At 35.8% G+C, this 21769-nt stretch overlaps 2 protein-coding genes across 2 annotated transcripts; one reads left to right on the top strand and one right to left on the bottom strand.

Annotated features, from left to right (window-relative positions):
• Positions 1-431: 431 nt before the first annotated feature.
• On the bottom strand, positions 432-7537 carry LOC132559293 (checkpoint protein HUS1-like). Its single transcript, XM_060223909.1, has 7 exons — positions 7420-7537; positions 6222-6349; positions 5716-5892; positions 5404-5511; positions 4904-4928; positions 1832-1963; positions 432-963 (listed from the first exon to the last, which is right to left on the bottom strand). The coding sequence occupies exons 1-7, from the start codon at positions 7469-7471 to the stop codon at positions 878-880; spliced, it is 708 nt and encodes a 235-aa protein (XP_060079892.1). The 5' UTR covers positions 7472-7537; the 3' UTR covers positions 432-877.
• A 350-nt stretch (positions 7538-7887) lies between these two features.
• On the top strand, positions 7888-21167 carry LOC132559299 (IQ calmodulin-binding motif-containing protein 1-like). Its single transcript, XM_060223913.1, has 14 exons — positions 7888-7996; positions 9584-9746; positions 10222-10360; positions 10868-10967; positions 11387-11486; positions 12582-12677; positions 13941-14015; positions 14218-14326; positions 14902-15011; positions 16283-16425; positions 18465-18613; positions 18788-18919; positions 20323-20479; positions 20791-21167. The coding sequence occupies exons 1-14, from the start codon at positions 7888-7890 to the stop codon at positions 20979-20981; spliced, it is 1773 nt and encodes a 590-aa protein (XP_060079896.1). The 3' UTR covers positions 20982-21167.
• Positions 21168-21769: the final 602 nt, after the last annotated feature.

Genomic DNA, 21769 nt, shown 5'->3' with positions numbered 1-21769 from the left:
CCCAGGGGGCGGAGATCCACCACTTATATACAAAATTTATTTCCCTTCACCAAAAGATACTTTGGACCAAATTTGGACAAAATCCAATCATTCCTTCAGGAGTAGGATTTTAAAGAACTTGTTCTATTTTTCCTACTGGGTTCAGCCCCATCCGGGCCAGGTGAGCTTAAAATGATAAGTTTCAAATCGAATTCATTTTCAGAAGATCCAAAACATTAGGTCTATCATTTCAAGAACAATAAGCAGCCTGAAATCAAAATTAAAAACAAGTTTCATTACTCAATCGCATACAATGTCAAAACAAACACATTTTATTAACAATTTCAGTAGACAAGTCTAATAAATAAAAACATGACAACATGTTATAATATTGTTGTCTTCTTTATATACATGAACTATATACAATGTACATATAATACATATATGTCGTAGCAAACATTAGCACAAATTTTCAGAAATATCTGTTGAAAAAAGGTCAATGAGAGAAATATGTGGTACAGATGTATTGCTGGTATGACTGTCACAAGGCTATGACTGACATGATGTACTGGAGAAACACATCATTCTGAAGGAGTACAGGGTACAGATGTATTGCTGGTATGACTGTCACGAGGCTATGACTGACATGATGTACTAAAGAAACACATCTTTCTGAAGGAGTACATGGTACATATGTACTGCTGGTATGACTGTCACGAGGCTATGACTGACATGATGTACTGGAGAAACAGATCATTCTGAAGGAGTACATGGTACAGATGTATTGTGGTGTATTGTTTGTATGAAGATCATTAGGCTATCACAGACATTTGTGTCTACTTGTGAGACACACGATTCTGAAGGACTACATGATGCAGATGTATTGCTGGTTGGAATATTACGAGGCTATGACAGGCATGAAGTACTGGAGAGACACACCATCCTGGAGAAGAAGAAAGTGAACTGTCCTGTTGTTTACAACATCTGAAAACCAAAGAAGTAAAGACATTAAAGCTGGTGCAACATGTGAAATGCTTTATGCAAGATGCTTAATGCGAAAAGTTTTGATCAAGATGTAGTTCAATAGAGGAAAATCAAAATGGAAAGGACAAAGCGTCCATGGTTGCATGTGGGCCTAGTACAGCTGTAGAGCATTCAGCATCTTAAATAACAAGGGCCTATTTCACATTTAGTATTTTTCATTCAGAACACAAAATGAATTTCACATAATGCATTTCGCAGAGAGCATTTTTTGCATATAGCATTTTGTTGAATTTTATAGAATGTCAGAAAAATAATTTACGACTAAACATGAATGTCTCTCTGAAAATATGATATTAGGAGATATTTTCTTTTGACTCTAGGCCATATCTACATTAATCCAAATTAAGGATGAAGCATTCTTTATCTCTCATAAAGCATTTGGCATAAAACAATACATATAAAGTATTGAGCAAGTCGTATCAGCTTTTCATACTGCATGAACTTCTATCTAATATCATTAATTTTTAGACAAAATATCACTCTAAAGTGAAGGTTAAATATAAGTGTTAAAGGTATAGTTCTGGCCCCACTTGTATAAAACATCTCAACTTGAGATTTCCTCAAGTCGAGATTTTCCTCAGCTGATATCTCTTCAAAAACGGTTTGTATAAAATTTTCTCAAGGAACAGGAGGAAGGCATCGGCTAGGATGTCCTGAAATTCCTTGAGGAATTTTCATACAAGATATTTTAAAGAAGATATTAGCTGAGGAAAATCTGGGCTTTAGATAATCTCAAGTTGAGATGTTTTATACAAGTGGGGCCTGAAATATAAAAAAGAGATATAGAGTAAACAGAGCCATGACTTACTACAGATCACTCGTGTGGGATTGAACTGTTGACTGGCAAGGAGCTGTGATAACTTCCGAATATCAATCCTTGTCTTAAAGAATGTGTGAGGATCCCTATCGTCCTGAGATGGGTTCATCATTGGGTCAGTACCTATGTAGGATACACATACATTGATTACTGGTAATTATAAATATTATTATAAATAACATACATGTACAAAGTTAAACCTACCACAAATGTGACATATCATGTAATTTTATTATCCATTATCTTCAATGGCTCTGTGGTTCTGGTAAAATGTAGCTCTGTATGTTCCATCAATGTGATTTAATTTTAAAACTTTCTGAGAATGAACTTGAGAAATGATATGCTCACATGGACCAGATAATGCAGCATTTTACATTAAAAACAGAATATTTTTGTTATCGTTGGGTCTCTTGGTAACTTCAAAATGGTGGGTATGATATAAAGCAGAGTTTAGGTCCAAAGTAAGTTAACTGAGGTAAATGACTTATCAGACAAAGTGATGACAATCTCCTGACTTATCAGACAAAGTGATAACAATCGCCTGACTTATCAGACAAAGTGATAACAATCTCCTGACTTATCAGACAAAGTGATGACAATCTCCTGACTTATCAGACAAAGTGATAACAATCGCCTGACTTATCAGACAAAGTGATGACAATAGCCTGACTTATCAGACAAAGTGATGACAATATCTTGACTTATCAGACAAAGTGATGACAATCACCTGACTTATCAGACAAAGTGATAACAATCGCCTGACTTATCAGACAAAGTGATAACAATCGCCTGACTTATCAGACAAAGTGATAACAATCGCCTGACTTATCAGACAAAGTGATAACAATCACCTGACTTATCAGACAAAGTGATGACAATATCCCAACTTATCAGACAAAGTGATAACAATCTCCTGACTTATCAGACAAAGTGAGGCAACCTCCTGACTTATCAGACAAAGTGAGGCAACCTCCTGACTTATCAGACAAAGTGATAACAATCGCCTGACTTATCAGACAAAGTGAGGCAACCTCCTGACTTATCAGACAAAGTGATAACAATCACCTGACTTATCAGACAAAGTGATGACAATATCCCAACTTATCAGACAAAGTGATAACAATCACCTGACTTATCAGACAAAGTGATGACAATATCTTGACTTATCAGACAAAGTGATGACAATCACCTGACTTATCAGACAAAGTGATAACAATCGCCTGACTTATCAGACAAAGTGAGGCAACCTCCTGACTTATCAGACAAAGTGATAACAATCACCTGACTTATCAGACAAAGTGATTTATCAGACAAAGTGATGACAATGATCAATCTGACTTATCAGACAAAGTGATAACAATCAGACAAAGTGATCCTGACTTATCAGACAAAGTGATGACAATGATGACAATCTCCTGAAGACAAAGTGATAACTCCCTGACTTATCAGACAAAGTGATAACAATCGCCTGACTTATCAGACAAAGTGATGACAATCTCCTGACTTATCAGACAAAGTGATAACAATCGCCTGACTTATCAGACAAAGTGATAACAATCTCCTGACTTATCAGACAAAGTGATGACAATCTCCTGACTTATCAGACAAAGTCATAACAATCACCTGACTTATTAGACAAAGTGATGACAATCTCCTGACTTATCAGACAAAGTGAGGCAATCAGACAAAGTGATAACACTTATCAAAGTGATGTGACTTATCAGACAAAGTGATAACAATCGCCTGACTTATCAGACAAAGTGATAACAATCACCTGACTTATCAGACAAAGTGATGACAATATCTTGACTTATCAGACAAAGTGATGACAATCACCTGACTTATCAGACAAAGTGATAACAATGACAAAGTTATCAGACAAAGTGATGACAATCAGACAAAGTGATGACCTGACTTATCAGACAAAGTGATGACAATCACCTGACTTATCAGACAAAGTGATAACAATCGCCTGACTTATCAGACAAAGTGAGGCAACCTCCTGACTTATCAGACAAAGTGATAACAATCGCCTGACTTATCAGACAAAGTGATGACAATCTCCTGACTTATCAGACAAAGTCATAACAATCACCTGACTTATTAGACAAAGTGATGACAATCGCCTGACTTATCAGACAAAGTGATGACAATCGCCTGACTTATCAGACAAAGTCATAACAATCACCTGACTTATTAGACAAAGTGATGACAATCGCCTGACTTATCAGACAAAGTGATAACAATCGCCTGACTTATCAGACAAAGTGATGACAATCGCCTGACTTATCAGACAAAGTGAGGCAACCTCCTGACTTATCAGACAAAGTGATAACAATCTATCAGACAAAGTGATGACAATTGCCTGACTTATCAGACAAAGTGATAACAATCACCTGACTTATCAGACAAAGTGATGACAATATCCCAACTTATCAGACAAAGTGATAACAATCTCCTGACTTATCAGACAAAGTGAGGCAACCGACAAAGTGATAACAATCTCCTGACTTATCAGACAAAGTGATAACAATCTCCTGACTTATCAGACAAAGTGAGGCAACCTCCTGACTTATCAGACAAAGTGATAACAATCTTGTGACTTATCAGACAAAGTGATGACAATCTCCTGACTTATCAGACAAAGTGATAACAATCGCCTGACTTATCAGACAAAGTGATAACAATCTCCTGACTTATCAGACAAAGTGATAACAATCTCCTGACTTATCAGACAAAGTGATGACAATCTCCTGACTTATCAGACAAAGTCATAACAATCACCTGACTTATTAGACAAAGTGATGACAATCGCCTGACTTATCAGACAAAGTGATGACAATCGCCTGACTTATCAGACAAAGAGATGACAATCTCCTGACTTATCAGACAAAGTCATAACAATCACCTGACTTGTCAGACAAAGTGATAACAATCTCCTGACTTATCAGACAAAGTGATAACAATCTCCTGACTTATCAGACAAAGTGATGACAATCTCCTGACTTATCAGAAAAAGTGATGACAATCTCCTGACTTATCAGACAAAGTGATGACAATTGCCTGACTTATCAGACACAATACTAACCTACAACAGACAGCTTCACTGTCAGGTACATTTCTTATTCATCTCGGTTAAATACCACTTATATGCAATCTTCACAGTACAATCTAAATTTCAATTCAATTCCGTACAGCTGGTAATTTTTACAAGTCATGATTTTCTAAGAAGACGATCATATAAAATAACTAATGAAAATTTTGCCATCAGGATATAAAAGTTGATCTAAAACATGTGTCTCACTATTTTGTGGATTTGATTTTCATGGTTGTGTTAATGTACTCTGAAATAGCGAAAATTTCATCACAAAAAGAATTGGCAATACAGTATCTCCGTTCATCAAAGAGCAAATCTGTGGAAACCAAATTATATCAGAATGAAGTAAAAAGGCAAGTACTATACGCCTTGACCATTTCTTAAAATATTTAGTAGAATCAATGGAAATTACCCTATCACTCCATGTTTCTACTGTACATGAAAAGTGATAAAGTGACTGTCTTACATCAAAGTGTGGAAGTTCGGGCTCCTCAAAGTCTGTCCAGAGGCGGCGTGGTATGACTGTGACCGGGATGTCATGCACTACAGTACGAGAGTGGGCACTCAGGGTAGGCTGCAAAGATCAAGACAACAATCATTTTTAATAATATGAATTGTTATTTATTGTCATATCATAACAACATGTACACTACATGCAGTTATATGTCTCCTTTGTCCTGTTTTGTTAGTAAGGTTATCTTTTAAGCAAAATGCAAAATACACTGACATTTTAATTCATGACCTTTCCCCTGGTGAATGAATGATATTAAATACTTACTAGGTCAACCTCCACTGTCAGACATGGAGTGTGTTTCTTTGTTAGCTTGATCTTTAGCCACTTAGCACTCTGCGCTGTCTTTAGAGCCTTCATCAAGTTCTCTGGGGCAAGCTCCAAGAAAATTTCATTATCTTCCTCAGAAACACCTTCCATTGCATATTCGTCAAAAAAATGTCCCTGAAATGAAATTATAATCATAATATTAATACAGAAGAAATTCTAGCACATGTAGTGCCACATAGTAAAAATGCTGACAAATTGATCATTTGAATAGCCATTAAAGGTGACCTTGACCCAGAACTTCCATTTAAACTTTGACTCTAATGCCAAATCATTCATGTGGTTTAAACAGCAGGCATTTCATTTGAAATTATGGAATTTAAGCTAAGAGTCAAGGGTAAAACTTTAGCAACAGGAAATACAACCTTACAAACCTGTATTGATTTTTACCTGTAAATGATGCAAACTTGAATAATAAAGTTTTTTTTTTATCACTGCATATGTACCTGAGGAAGTTCACTCCAAATCTGTATTCCTCCATTCACAGCTCGCTCAGACAAAATGAAGTACCAGTTTCCAGATGTTATTCGCAGCACACAGGTTCTGATCAGCTTGGACAATGTCCCTACTATTCCTAGAAAATACACAACACAGTACTGTAACATCAGACAGGGTCCTGCAAAGTGTCGGACCCTAAACTTGTACCATATATGTTCAGTTACTGTATTCTGATAAGCGACTGTTTGGGTAATTATCCCATTCAATTACCTCTACCTACAGTAATTTTCACTCACAAAATAATTGTAGCTTTCACTAAATTACAACAGAAAGGATATCTTTAAGAAAATGATCATGTAAGTAAAAGAGGTCGTTACTTATTTCAATGGCTCCGCTAGGATTTGAACCAAAGACGCTCAAGCTAATGAGAAGTTCTCTCTGACTGAGCTGGTATTTACTAAGGTTATGTGTATAGTTAAGATTCAAACCTCTGACCTCTGGTTTACTAGTCTTAAGCTTAACTGATAGAGCTTAAGATTGTACAAAAGAAACAAGAGAATAGCACATTTTTGTAATTTAGAGTGAAATACGGTGGAGCCAAACAATGAACTAAATTGACTTGTCAATGATGCTAAGGGCCTAAATTTTGAAGCCCAGGAGGCAACCAAGGAAAATCCAAAGTGATCAAAAGTATATTCAAAATCTAGAGAGGGAGGTGCAGCAGTGCCATAATTAAATAAATTTCATAATTTGATTATCATTTTACCAATGTTTTCAGGGGTTACAGCAATATCTGTTAAGGGGCAGTGCTAAGTCTTGTTTCATTCCCTTGAGTTCCCTACATTGGTGCCACTGTAACAGAGGCTATCATTTATTTCAATGCCTGTACTAGGATTCGAACTTAGAACCTCTGAGTTACTAATTATTAGATTCTGATCTTACACAAAACTGACAGAGCCACTGAGATGATATTTAGCGGAGCAGTATATTACGGTTATATGCCTCCTTTGTCCTGTTTTGTTAGTAAGGTTATCTTTTAAGCAAAATGCAAAATACACTGACATTTTAATTCATGTCTGTGTCACACACAGAACTTGAGATCGTGATGAGAATACGTTAGATTTCAAGCGCCTGTGACAAACGTAACAAAATATCGCAACTTCACTACAAGGCCCTGTGTAAGGGCCTGATCCTAAATCAATTTACTTGTAAAATGTTGAATACAGCCAATGTCGACGATTTTCCCTCTAAACCTCATTCTGAGAATCTATTTGCAGGACCTGAATTATATGACATGACGAGTGATAACACTAAATCCAACTTAACAGTTCTCTTCGTGCTCTCCCGCCATGAGGCCTTACTAAATTCTGGTCAATAATGACCTACTTCATTCCGGAAACGATAAATAGGATTTTGCCTTCACCGATTTATAAGTCAATCATGCAATATATATAATATTATTTCAACAGTATCTTATTTTTGTAGTGACATCATATGACTTTGATAATCTTAATATTATTATGTAGGAAATTACGGATATTTATAAATTTTGATTTCGCGAAAGACCTTTTACAATGAAAATCAAAACACTTGAATGACACAGATCAAGCGTCACTCGCGGTGTAAACAAAATGTTGATTTTGCCATAGAAAATATAAAAGTTTCAATTTCAATATGTCAAGGTACGCGAGTCCCGATCGGGACAAGCGAATCCTTAATCTAGCTGGAGAAATAGCAGATACGAAGGACAGACGCGTTCCAATTCTCTTACTGAGTCTGAAAGGTGAGTTATCACTCAATCCAAACATGTTCTGTCAGGTTTTCGGCTGGTTTACAACAATATTTTACTCACTGTTTACTCATCATGCAGTACTCGACAGTAGTTCTAGATATATAAAATCACATATACCTCGTCAGTATGAATAGTCTTGTTTTCCCTATTTTACACCGACTGTTATATAGATAAAAATATATTTAAAAAGTAGATTCACTCGCTATGAAACGTAACTTATCCGGTCCTTTTAACTGTTTGAATAAAATATAAGAATGTGTTGATGCTGTTCTGGAGCTTTGGCAGAATAATAAAAAGATTGGATATATACATTTTGCTTGTGTATCATTCTCGTAGAAAAGCATACATATGTAGCAGGAGTAAAGGCTTAAGCAGACCGGATTTCAAACCTTCGTCTCCTCTGACATATTGACAAATGCTCTATCAATTGAGCTACACATGCCTGATCGCTGACAATCGACCCTGCCCAGTACTACTAAATTCCACCCTCCTCTTTAATTTTGAAGTCTTTCCCCCATAGACACAATCATGCGTACTTGAAACAAGGGTGTGTCACAGGCACCAGTTCGTAAAAAGAATAAAAAATGCCTGGCAAGTTCAGGATCAAACTCAGGATCAACCAAACTCCAGATGGATGATTAAGTTATTTTAAGGTGGATGCAAGGGAGGAGAGAAAACCTAGAGATTACACAGGTTTATGGTAGTTTTGTAAGAATGTCAGCCCATTTTTTTTATTTGTCTATAAACTATTAATTATAGATTACAGAATAAGAATATTTTCCAAATGTTTCATCATAAAAATGCAGATAGAGTAGTTGTCAAAATTCCATTTATGTATCTTTTTGAAATAAATTTTAGATGTGTTCTGTAATCAATTGATATCAGCAGAGACATATGATACATTATGTATTATAAGTCCCTGATATCAGATATTTCCATTTCTTGCCGCAGACGTTAACATCTTGAGGATGTCTCTCACTACTTACTTGTACAGTATTTGATAGGATTTACAATTAATCTGTCTTTCAGTAGAAATGCCAGTGACTATAGGTCTTACTTGTAACCCTGTTGTCTTGCAACATTATCAGCACAAAATACATATACATGATCTCAACAACATCAGATTTTTAGGATATCAGGTCGTAATCAAGGGAATTTCAGAATAGCAAGAGCCTAGTCACTTACAAACTAGCATGTTAATTGCCAGACCATCATGTAATCATACCAGCCTGTATATTTGTTTAGGATTTTTTATATACTGAGAGGATTAGATAATTAGATTAGATCACCCATATATCATCAGGAATAATGATGAAGATTGATGAAACTATGGCTAGTAAGCCTATAAGTTTCAGGATGAGCTCTCATGTGGACATACCAGTTTAACCCCCCCCCCCTCCCCCACCCCCCAAAAAAATAAATAAATAAAAAAAAAATAAAGAAAATATAACAAGGTTGTCACTGTCTTCATTAGCAGCAAATGGTGCTGGCAAGAATATATACAACAAGTGATTTTCCTAATTATGTATATGGTTTGTTGACAGCTCTCACTAATTTCTTTGAATTGATATTTTACAGGAATATTAAGTTCTGTTCCTGTTGGCTCAAAAGAAGCAATCAAGTTCAGACAAGAGATTTGGGACTACAACCTCCTCCATGTCCTCATTCTGGTATTAAAGCAAGACTTCAGCATTGTAGATAATGACTGGCAGACAGCAGCATCACTCGCAGCTATCCTCAGGTAATGTACCACAAGGTTGGAAGACCAGCAGATCAGTTTATATACTACACTGTGGTAGATCGTGTCAGAAAAGGGAGACAATTGTGTCCCTTGCTGCTGTCTTCAGGTAATGTACGGCAATGTTAGGAGACCAGCAGCTCTGTTTATATATACACTACACTGTGGTAGATCATGTCAGACAAAGGGAGACAACTATGTCCCTTGCCGCTGTCCTCAGGTAATGTACCACATTGTTGGGAGACCAGCAGCTCTGTCTATATGATACACTTTAGTAGATGGTGTTAGACAAGGGAGACAACTGTGTCTTTGGCTGCTGTCCTCAGGTAATGTAGCACAATGTTTGGAGACCAGCTGCTCTATCTGTATACTACCAAAACATTGTAGTCTTTACTAGTAAAAATCTAAAGCTTTGAGTTTCTTTGTTTACTCTAAGATGGTAGCTTAATCTCAAAGACTGTCTTGTTTATATTTGCAGCCAAGTTTGTGCTGGCATGGAACTCAAGGGGCAAGCCAGGAACAAGTTTGAGACAGAGAGTCTTCCTGAGGCCATCAACAACCTATTCCTTCTGGCACGCAGGATACAGACTCGATATTCCAAAGTGCCAAATGTCACAGTAAGTTATGGGTGAAACACTATCAGCTGATTCTTTGAGGTAAAGCTGGACATTGAATGTAGAATTTTTGGAAAACCATAAAATGGACAAGAATTTTTTATTTTAACTGTAGTAATTTTTGTTTAGAGTCGAATTACCAGAAGATGTTTTGTAACACCTAAATAAACTACACACTTATTACACACAAGCTTATCATACACCACAGTTTTAGTGGCATTGCTTGTCTTTCTCCTTTTCCTCATCAAACAATTAGTTGGATTTTATTTGTTTACAACACTTGAGGTTTATTATCATTGTCAACATGTTGTCATAAATAGTTTTCAATTATAAAATTATGTATACTGGTAATTGAGTTCAATATTTCAAAAGTGGCCATGGCATTTATTTTCTTCCATACTTTATTTTTTTTCTGTAATTTGTTCCTGTCTGTATTGTAATTAGTCTATAACATGTGGTATTATTTTGAGTTCATGGTAACTAACAGTAATTTCGTTTTCACCTTATTAGGCAATACAGAAAGAGCGACAGCGATTAATGGTGTGTTACAGGGGAGTGTTGGAATCTATTACGTACATAGCTTCTGGTCATGTTGCTATCTGTAGGAATGGTAGGTCATTATCAGGCACTGAATGAATAACTTATTGTTGAGGAATAAAATTTAAACAAGCAGTATTGCATTGTTTTTTTAATAAATTGCAACGTTGTGATTGAAGTGTGGTGAAGTATTTAAGAACATTGCAGATAATGTGCAGTTTATATTTTACAGCATTTACAAAATTATTTTGTAACAGCTAGTTTAATTATCATATTGTTTATCATAGGTTCATTAAAAGTGTAAAATTTATATGAAATTCGCTTTACATAATTATTCATATTTTCCCAACAATATATGGACTAGAAATACAATAGAATGTAGATATTAAAGAGATTTATTATACTTAACAGGATAACTTAAGAGCTATACAGTTTTATAACTAATGAGTGCAGAAAGTTTTTTTTTATGAAGGAACAATTTTTTGTTTTTAGTGATCGAGTCGCCATGGTTATTACAGCTGCTGATATCAGATGATGCTGACACTGTTGCAGGAGTGATGGATCTTCTTCCCAAAATTCTTAGGGTCAATCGGTACATATTAATGTTTCTTCTCAAAGTGTGTGCTTGTTTTTGTCACAGTATTTAAAGAGACTGATGGCTATTGGTTCTTTAATTCTATTTGTTCATATCGGCTTTAGCTTTAGCTGTGTAGTGCCCTCCTTAGTCACAAAAGTGCCAAGTTTCTGTTAGCCGTGTACATGTATATGATACAAATATTCCTATTTGTAGTTTTTTGTTCATTGTTATAGTGAAAAAGAAATTGATCATTTGCATGCTTTCCCGATTTCTTGATGTCTTAATAATTTGATGTTATTTTATTACAAGATTGTGGATGATGAATATCTAGCTTATATGAAAAATTGCCAAAATAAATTTGATTTGATTATGCAAGTATTTTTAAGTAGTGGTTAATCCGACAAACTGATAAGTTCCCGTGTTAATGTAATATATACTGTTACGATTTTTTTGATGGCTGTGTTAGGAGACATGTATGTTTTGATGGCTGTGCTAGGAGACATGTATGTTTTGTTGGCTGTGCTAGGAGACATGTATGTTTTGATGGCTGTGCTAGGAGACATGTATGTTTTGATGGCTGTGTAAGGAGACATGTATGTTTTGATGGCTGTGTTAGGAGACATGTATGTTTTGATGGCTGTGTTAGGAGACATGTATGTTTTGATGGCTGTGCTAGGAGACATGTATGTTTTGTTGGCTGTGTTAGAAGACATGTATGTTTTGATGGCTGTGTAAGGAGACATGTATATGTTTTGTTGGCTGTGTAAGGAGACATGTATATGTTTTGTTGGCTGTGTAAGGAGACATGTATGTTTTGTTGGCTGTGTAAGGAGACATGTTTGTTTTGATGGCTGTGTTAGGAGACATGTATGTTTTGATGGCTGTGTTAGGAGACATGTATGTTTTGTTGGCTGTGTTAGGAGACATGTTTGTTTTGATGGCTGTGTTAGGAGACATGTATGTTTTGATGGCTGTGTTAGGAGACATGTATGTTTTGATGACTGTGTTAGGAGACATGTAATGTTTTGATGGCTGTGTTAGGAGACATGTATGTTTTGTTGGCTGTGTTAGGAGACATGTATGTTAAGTGAAGTTTGGTTTATGTTACAGGAAACTACTAAAGGAGTTGAACCCTAAACTTGTCAATAGTATTATGGATGAACTGGTGTATAAGTTATCAGTCAACAATGAAGTTCCCATTGGAGCGTAAGTTGATATATTAAGGGTCATTTCATTTTTTATTTCAGAATATCATCCGTGAACTGTCTTTCTATGTAATTCAGCCTTTTGTGAAGACATTTTCCTTTTCAAAAACCATACATTGTTAGCCAGACCTCATCAGACGGTGGAATTTTCAAATCGCCCTTCATCTGTGGTCAATCCATCCTTAAACAATCCTTGTCATCACTATTTCTCATAAAGTTATGAAGGACATTTGTCAAATTTTATATACGCATTTCCCTTGGTTCCTTCTGCCCACTATATTTTGAGAGTGATCCGGTAAACGAAATTTTAGATATTGGGCTATTTCTAGATATTTCTGAAACTTAATGCATGTGTTCTCCTTGGTCCTCAGTTGTGCCCATGTAATTGTGAATCTGATCAGGAACAACTGACAAAAAATTTACAATTTCAGTTTTTTATTGCCACTTCTTGAGAAGTACTTGAAAGATATTTTCTGAAAAAAAATGATGTGTGGGTTCCTCATAGCCCCTAGTTTTGCCACTTTTTAATTTGAGACTGGTCAGAAGAAAAACAAAAATGTCCTGGAGGCAGTCATCATGGATTTTAACAAAGAAGGTTTGTTATTGTTGTTTCTCAAATATTACATGCAGGTTTCCCTTGTTTCCTAATTGTGTATTTTTCACTTTGGGACTGATCAGAAAAGCAAAACAGAAGCCCATCATAGATTCTCACAATGGAAGTTTGTCATCTCTTTTTTCTTTAGAACGGATGGATCTCTTTTTCAAATTTCATATGTAGATTCCCAGTAGTCCCTAGTTGTGCCATTTTAATTTTGGGATTGATCAAGAAAACAAAATGGCCTACAGGTGACCATCTTTGATTTTGCAAGATCAAACAATGGTGAGCATTAAGATCCCTTGGGGATCTCTTGTAATGCTTAGGGTATATAAGCTTACTTGAAGTAATCAGCCATTACAGATGTGACTTTACCATCCATCTGTCAGTAACTCTGGGCCATGAATTGTAAACCCTCAGCAAAAATTCCTGTTAAAGACCAATTATTTGGGGTGATTATCATTCTTCATATTTTGGGTTTTTTTTTTTTAATTAAAGTTTTTGAGGGCTTGTTGGGTGTGGGGCTGCATAATATTGTATGAAATGCTTTTATTATGAGGTTGATGTGCAAAAATAACTGTGATTGAGTTTTTTAGTGAATTTGTTGCGACAAATTTAGATTCAGATAAATATGGGTTGTTATTTACATTGATTTGCTTATTATTTCAGCGCAGCAACAAAGTGTGTGCTGAGAATTTGTGATTTTTACAAGCCTATGGTAGATACCTTATGTACAAGATACAGGTAAGTAATGTTTTCATATGGGTAATTTGATGAAAATGTTGAGGTTGGATTTGTCGAGTAAACACCCTGCTATTTGTTACTTATTTAGCAGTATTGTTATAAGGGTTGTGTTGTGATAGTTATTTAACAATGTGGTTTTTGTTATACTGGGCTTATTAAAGTGCTTACATGTGAAGATTGCCTTGATATGGTTGTATTACAGAGGAGTGAGACCACTGCTGGGGAAATGGGAGGGAAAAGGCTTCGGCAAGGATCTGAAAGACCTCACTATGTTGCTACAGGCAGGCAATGCACAGATGGCAGAATTAGAGGTACGGACCAATCTTAATACATTATCATGTTCAGAAATCAGGAACACTGGGTGCAATTTCACACTAACTTGACTTCATAAGGAATTTGAGCTTTACTCACTCATCACATACATAGTAGATTGTATTAGTGATAACTTGTGATCAGTGATTAGACATTATTTATCACACACCTGGTAACTCCCCTTATGTCGGTGTAATAAAGCTTCGATAATGTATTTTTGATATTACATTAATGTAATATAACTTTGTCGAGCTGTGATTGGCTGAAGGTTCCCATTGTTTTGATTGTGAATTAATCACAGCATAAGCTGTGACATTACCAAAGAAAGAGATATGGAGTCCAAATATCACAGTTTTGACTCGTATCAGCCTAATAACATGCTTATTTCATGAATGTTTGCAAAGTATCTCAGTTATGTGATAAACAGAATCTTACATTTGTTTCCATTTCATTTGAGATTTATGAATTTTGGAATTTTAAGTATATTGAATCAATCAAAGTAATGACAAGGAGGTGATATTAAAGACAAATTTGTTTCAGCAAGACATGTTGTACTGTTTCCAATTCCTTGCAGCAATTGACTCGAGCAGCAGTTATCATCCAAACAAGATGGCGTAGTTACATTACCAGAGTGAAGTTACAGAAAGCCAACAAAGCATTTACAAAATTCCATAGGACGTACAGGTAAGGATTTCTTATACGATGGCTGATTGATCAGTTGTGAGCTTTGTATGGAAGAAGCTATGCAAGGAATATACTTTTTCAGCACTACTATTCTCTGACTCTTTAAGGCTGTGTACTAGTGTCATTTTGTAAGTTTATGACAAAAAGGTGGCACTCTAAAATAAACAAGGCAAACTACCTTTTGCGAAATGGAAAAAAATGGCTGAAAGAGCAGTGGTTCAATATTTGCATAAGAAAGGTTTAGCATGTAAAGGTATCCATACTGATATGATAGTAACACTGGGAATGACACCTGTCCTGGAAAGGCCAGTCATTGTTGAAACCACTGATATTGTTATGACTGACAGGTAAGTCACAGAGAGAGATATATAGTCAGTACAGTTGGGATTTTACAGGGAAGAGTATATTCCATTCTTCCTGCACTGAGAAGCACACCAGGCAAACTTTGTCGCATGCTAAACTGAACCTTTTTGAGGCAGATAATGCTAACTTTCTGTAGAGGTGCATGTCAGTGGATGAAATATGGGTCCATCATTTTACACCAGAGGCAAACAACAGTCTAAATGGAACCACCCTGGTTCACCCCCGTCAGAGAAGGCAAAGGCTGTTCCATCAGCTGGAAAGGTTATGACCTAGACTTTCTGGGATGCTAATGGTGCTCTGATGGTAGATTATCTGCAGAGAAGAAAAACAATCAATGGCACATATTATGCATCACTTGTTAGGCAGTAATGAGAAAATGTTAAACTCAAGCACCGTGGAAAACTCAGTAACGGTGTGTTGTTCCACCAGGACAATGCCCCTGTTTGCAAGTCTGTCTTTGCCATGGCTGCCATTAATGATTGTGGCTTTAAATTGATTGAACATCCACTTTATTCACTTTTTTCTCATTCCATCAGACTTTCATCTATTTCCAAAATTGAAAAGGACCATGCAGTGGAGATATTTCAGAACGGTCAAGAAAAAGGCTTCTTTAAAAGTGGCATTGAGGTTTATAAACAATGCTGACAAAATGTATCAATGCTGAACGGGATTATGTTGAAATATAATGCAATATGCCTGTCAAACCATTAAATATGAGACTCACAACTTATCAATTAGCATTTGTACATAAACTCAACCTTGTTCTATTGAAATTATTTAAGAGATACAGGTAAATATTTCTTATATCTAAATCTCATCCTGTAAGTATTTTTGTGTTCATGGACACTGAGACAATATTTCTTTCCATGCTGAGATTTGTTTTTATAAATATAGAATTTACATTTCAGGAAAAAGAAAACTATGATGGAGAAAAGAAAAGAGCAAGCAAAGGAAGCTATGGAGCTCCAACGTCAACTGAAGCTAAATCGCCAGAGAATCATGAGGGACTTTAAGGAAAAACAGCTCCAATCTATAGAAATCCTTCCTGCTGGTGAGTCAGTGTATAGCATAGCCTAACTAGTAAATGTGTTTTACTGCTATCAGAATTTTCACATTGTATGGCAGCCCCGTCAGACTGGTGAGTCAGTGTATAACATTGAATAGCCTAGTAAATGTGTTTTACTGCTATCAGAATTTTGACATTGTATGGCAGCCCCGTCAGACTGGTGAGTCAGTGTATAACATTGAATAGCCTAGTAAATGTGTTTTACTGCTATCAGAATTTTGATATTGTATGGCAGCCCTGTCAGACTGGTGAGTCAGTGTATAACATTGGATAGCCTAGTAAATGTGTTTTACTGCTATCAGAATTTTGACATTGTATGGCAGCCACGTCAGACTGGTGAGTCAGTGTATAACATCTGAATAGCCTAACCAGTAAATGTGTTTTACTGCTATCAGAATTTTGACATTGTATGGCAGCCACGTCAGACTGGTGAGTCAGTGTATAACACTGAATAGCCTAACCAGTAAATGTGTTTTACTGCTATAAGATTTTTGACATTGTATGGCAGCCCCGTCAGACTGGTGAGTCAGTGTATAACATGAATAGCCTAGTAAATGTGTTTTACTGCTATCAGAATTTTGACATTGTATGGCAGCCCTGTCAGACTGGTGAGTCAGTGTATAACATTGAATAGCCTAGTAAATGTGTTTTACTGCTATCAGAATTTTGACATTGTATGGCAGCCCCGTCACATTGAATAGCCTAGTAAATGTGTTTTACTGCTATCAGAATTTTGACATTGTAAGCCACGTCAGACTAGCCTAACCAGTAAATGTGTTTTACTGCTATAAGATTTTTGACATTGTATGGCAGCCCCGTCAGACTGGTGAGTCAGTGTATAACACTGAATAGCCTAGTAAATGTGTTTTACTGCTATCAGAATTTTGACATTGTATGGCAGCCCTGTCAGACTGGTGAGTCAGTGTATAACATTGAATAGCCTAGTAAATGTGTTTTACTGCTATCAGAATTTTGACATTGTATGGCAGCCACGTCAGACTGGTGAGTCAGTGTATAACACTGAATAGCCTAACCAGTAAATGTGTTTTACTGCTATCAGAATTTTGACATTGTATGGCAGCCCCGTCAGACTGGTGAGTCAGTGTATAACACTGAATAGCCTAGTAAATGTGTTTTACTGCTATCAGAATTTTGACATTGTATGGCAGCCACGTCAGACTGGTGAGTCAGTGTATAACATTGGATAGCCTAGTAAATGTGTTTTACTGCTATCAGAATTTTGACATTGTATGGCAGCCACGTCAGACTGGTGAGTCAGTGTATAACACTGAATAGCCTAACCAGTAAATGTGTTTTACTGCTATAAGATTTTTGACATTGTATGGCAGCCCCGTCAGACTGGTGAGTCAGTGTATAACACTGAATAGCCTAGTAAATGTGTTTTACTGCTATCAGAATTTTGACATTGTATGGCAGCCCTGTCAGACTGGTGAGTCAGTGTATAACATTGAATAGCCTAGTAAATGTGTTTTACTGCTATCAGAATTTTGACATTGTATGGCAGCCCTGTCAGACTGGTGAGTCAGTGTATAACATTGGATAGCCTAGTAAATGTGTTTTACTGCTATCAGAATTTTGACATTGTATGGCAGCCACGTCAGACTGGTGAGTCAGTGTATAACACTGAATAGCCTAACCAGTAAATGTGTTTTACTGCTATAAGATTTTTGACATTGTATGGCAGCCCCGTCAGACTGGTGAGTCAGTGTATAACACTGAATAGCCTAGTAAATGTGTTTTACTGCTATCAGAATTTTGACATTGTATGGCAGCCCTGTCAGACTGGTGAGTCAGTGTATAACATTGAATAGCCTAGTAAATGTGTTTTACTGCTATCAGAATTTTGACATTGTATGGCAGCCCTATCAGACTGGAGAGTCAGTGTATAACATTGGATAGCCTAGTAAATGTGTTTTACTGCTATCAGAATTTTGACATTGTATGGCAGCCACGTCAGTTCAGTGGTGCATTCTTTACACTTTCCTTTGTGTTATATTTCACAGCCAAAGTGGAGGGTTACATACAGAAGGAGGAGTCTAATGCAGCAGTCACCATACAGAGGATGTGGCGTGGTCATCATGTACGAAAATCCAACAAAGAGCGGATAGACATGGCCAAGCAGGTCAAAGCAGCTATCAAGATACAGCAAGCGGTGAGAACACAAATTCAAACTAAATTTATAGTTAATATGAATATCCCATAGCGTGGGGTATGTACTGTTATGTGATTGTGACCTCGACATTGAGAGTCTGTTTTCCATCAACACTACATGACATGACACATGCATTATTTCCTGATGTATCAAGAAAACACTTTTACATGACAGGTTAAAATATGGCTGGAAAGATTGGAAAAGAGAAAGAAAAAGATCCGAGCAGAATTAAAGCCACCTGGGTTAAATGAACTGAGACGAGTGGAGCTACAGAAAGAAATTCGTGCATACAGAGAGGAAAATCCTGTAAGTTGGTATTTGTTAAAAATGTGTTGTGGAAAATTGATCAATTTTACAATCCATTGTCTTAATTATTGCATATCTCAATGACACCCCATATATGTATATCTTAATCATGTACGTCGGTTAAAATCATGTTTGTTACTAAACCTATCAGTCAAAACTAGGCATATACTAAATAAATACTTCGCAAATGCTAATCAGTAAAGAATTTCGCAAATACTAATCAGTAAAAACTCAGCAAATACTAATCTGTAAAAACTCAGCAAATACTAATCTGTAAAAACTCAGCAAATACTAATCTGTAAAAACTTGGCAAATACTAATCTGTAAAAACTCAGCAAATACTAATCTGTAAAAACTTGGCAAATACTAATCTGTAAAAACTCAGCAAATACTAATCTGTAAAAACTTGGCAAATACTAATCTGTAAAAACTCAGCAAATACTAATCTGTAAAAACTTGGCAAATACTAATCTGTAAAAACTCAGCAAATACTAATCTGTAAAAACTTGGCAAATACTAATCAGTAAAAACTCAGCAAATACTAATCAGTAAAAACTTGGCAAATACTAATCTGTAAAAACTCAGCAAATACTATTCTGTAAAAACTTGGCAAATACTAATCTGTAAAAACTCAGCAAATACTAATCTGTGAAAACTCAGCAAATACTAATCAGTAAAAACTTGGCAAATACTAATCTGTAAAAACTCAGCAAATACTATTCTGTAAAAACTCAGCAAATACTAATCTGTAAAAACTCAGCAAATACTATTCTGTGAAAACTCAGCAAATACTAATCAGTAAATATTTCGCAAATACTAATCTGTAAAAACTCAGCAAATACTAATCTGTAAAAACTCAGCAAATACTAATCTGTAAAAACTCAGCAAATACTAATCTGTAAAAACTCAGCAAATACTAATCTGTAAAAACTCAGCAAATACTAATCTGTAAAAACTTGGCAAATACTAATCTGTAAAAACTTGGCAAATACTAATCAGTAAAAACTCATCAAAAAATAAACAGTATGAACTTGGCAAATACTAATCTGTAAAAACTCAGCAAATACTAATCTGTAAAAACTTGGCAAATACTAATCTGTAAAAACTCAGCAAATACTATTCTGTAAAAACTTGGCAAATACTAATCTGTAAAAACTTGGCAAATACTATTCTGTAAAAACTTGGCAAATACTAATCTGTAAAAACTTGGCAAATACTAAGTGGAAATAATGTTCCTAATTATGCTTAAGATCAATTATCTACATAAGCTTTACTGATTATTTTGTTTGTAATCAAAAATTTCATAATTGTACCTCTGAATTAGACCATTAGCATATTAACAGAATATGTATAGATGTAGTACCTGGGAATTCATGATTCTTACATAAAATCTACTCTGATAGGCACGTTACTGCCAGAAGGAAGACTTAGAGATGATTCATAACAAAGCCTCGGAGATGTTGGCTAGATACTACATGACTGCACGTCCAAACAGGGAGAAACAGACCCACAGAGAGGCTTTGGTTGCTCGCATCGACAGAGACTCTGAACTTCTGTCGTGTAAGTTATAAACAGAAATATGAAGTTGGTACACTATCCCAATACTGCTAATGTTGCCCCTGATACAAGTCTTATCTGTTGAGCCAACACTTCTCTGAATGTTCCACAAACTAGCCATAAGTCATTTAGTTGTCAGGGTAACATTTCAATGAAGAACATATTTTATTTCCGTTTTACTTGAGAGCAAGATGAAGGAGTTTTAGCCACTTCTGTAGTGAAGCAAGTGTTCAGTGGAATAAGATGTCTCACATACTGTGTCTCCTTTGTTAGCTCTGTATTCGTGCATTACGATAAATATGTCTGTTTTACAGTGGCTCCTGACCTTAACCAGGCGACAGAGAAAGACATGGAAATGTTCTCAAGTCGGTCAGTTCCAGTGTCCATGAAGGCTAAAACAGATCACATGGCTCAGATAGAGATTTTACGCAAGCCATGGTACAAAAAACTTGTTGACCAGTACATGGACAAGGAGTATGAGGAGGAGGACCAAATACTTTTCTAGATCTCCTCATCAGTGGTTCACCCAATTAGCATCTCATTTACATATTAATTTACTCTGTAATTTGAGTGTTTCATGGAAATCTGGATGATTTTTCTCAAGAGATGATGAGGAAGCCAGAACATAAACATGATAAAGAATTAACAGTTGCCGCTTCACTCATTAATTTTGTGTTTTTCATTTAAATGTTGAAGGTAAAAGTACCATACATGTATGTGTGTATGTATGTATGTATGTATATATGTATATTGAGATCTAGTGGTACTGGCACTTCTGTATGATAATGGAATCAAAGGAATATTTTTTGGCTTCGAGTTATTTTACACACACTAAACTGATTGATGTATGAATACAACTATTGAAAAGTTGTAAAATTGGAGGTGTACATTACTTTAAAACTAAGTACCAAGTAGGTTTTTATTTTTTAAATATTGAGATTATTTTAATGAAAAAAGTTTTTTTTTTTTACATATCTTAATTCACAAAAGATTAAAAACTTTTAGAATTTTACAACAACCCACAAACAAGTTTTTCCAACTTATATTAATCACATTTGTTGGCCCCGATGGAAGAACACAAGGAAGTGTGAAAGGAAACTTTTGCACTCGGGGGGAAAACCTATGTGATCGGACAGGAGACCCTGGAAAAACCTTTAGACATAAGGAATTGCAGAATTAAGAATAAATAATTAAACCTCTGTACATCTAAGTGAAAGGCAAGTGGGTTATCACTCTGCCCCCAATCAGTTATTTGGTAAATGGTCATGCAGATCGTGTTGTGTAACAAGATCT

This window comes from Ylistrum balloti, unplaced genomic scaffold, assembly GCF_031769215.1.
Source record: "Ylistrum balloti isolate Yb309-2 unplaced genomic scaffold, AGI_CSIRO_Ybal_v1 Utg370888, whole genome shotgun sequence".
In the NCBI taxonomy this organism is placed as follows: Eukaryota; Metazoa; Mollusca; class Bivalvia; order Pectinida; family Pectinidae; genus Ylistrum; species Ylistrum balloti.
The sequence above is the reverse complement of the archived record's forward strand: the minus strand, read 5'-3'. Positions and strand labels throughout refer to the sequence as shown.

Coding starts and splice junctions, on each gene's coding strand:
- LOC132559299 (XM_060223913.1), top strand. CDS start 7,888: ATGTCAAGGTACGCGAGTCCCGATCGGGACAAGCGAATCCTTAATCTA. Junction 9,747..10,221: donor TCACTCGCAGCTATCCTCAG/GTAATGTACCAC, acceptor TTATATTTGCAG/CCAAGTTTGTGCTGGCATGG. Junction 10,968..11,386: donor TGTTGCTATCTGTAGGAATG/GTAGGTCATTAT, acceptor TTTTGTTTTTAG/TGATCGAGTCGCCATGGTTA.
- LOC132559293 (XM_060223909.1), bottom strand. CDS start 7,471: ATGAGGTTTAGAGGGAAAATCGTCGACATTGGCTGTATTCAACATTTT. Junction 4,929..5,403: donor CCGAACTTCCACACTTTGAT/GTAAGACAGTCA, acceptor TGTCTGTTGTAG/GTTAGTATTGTGTCTGATAA. Junction 964..1,831: donor TCCCACACGAGTGATCTGTA/GTAAGTCATGGC, acceptor TTTGGTTTTCAG/ATGTTGTAAACAACAGGACA.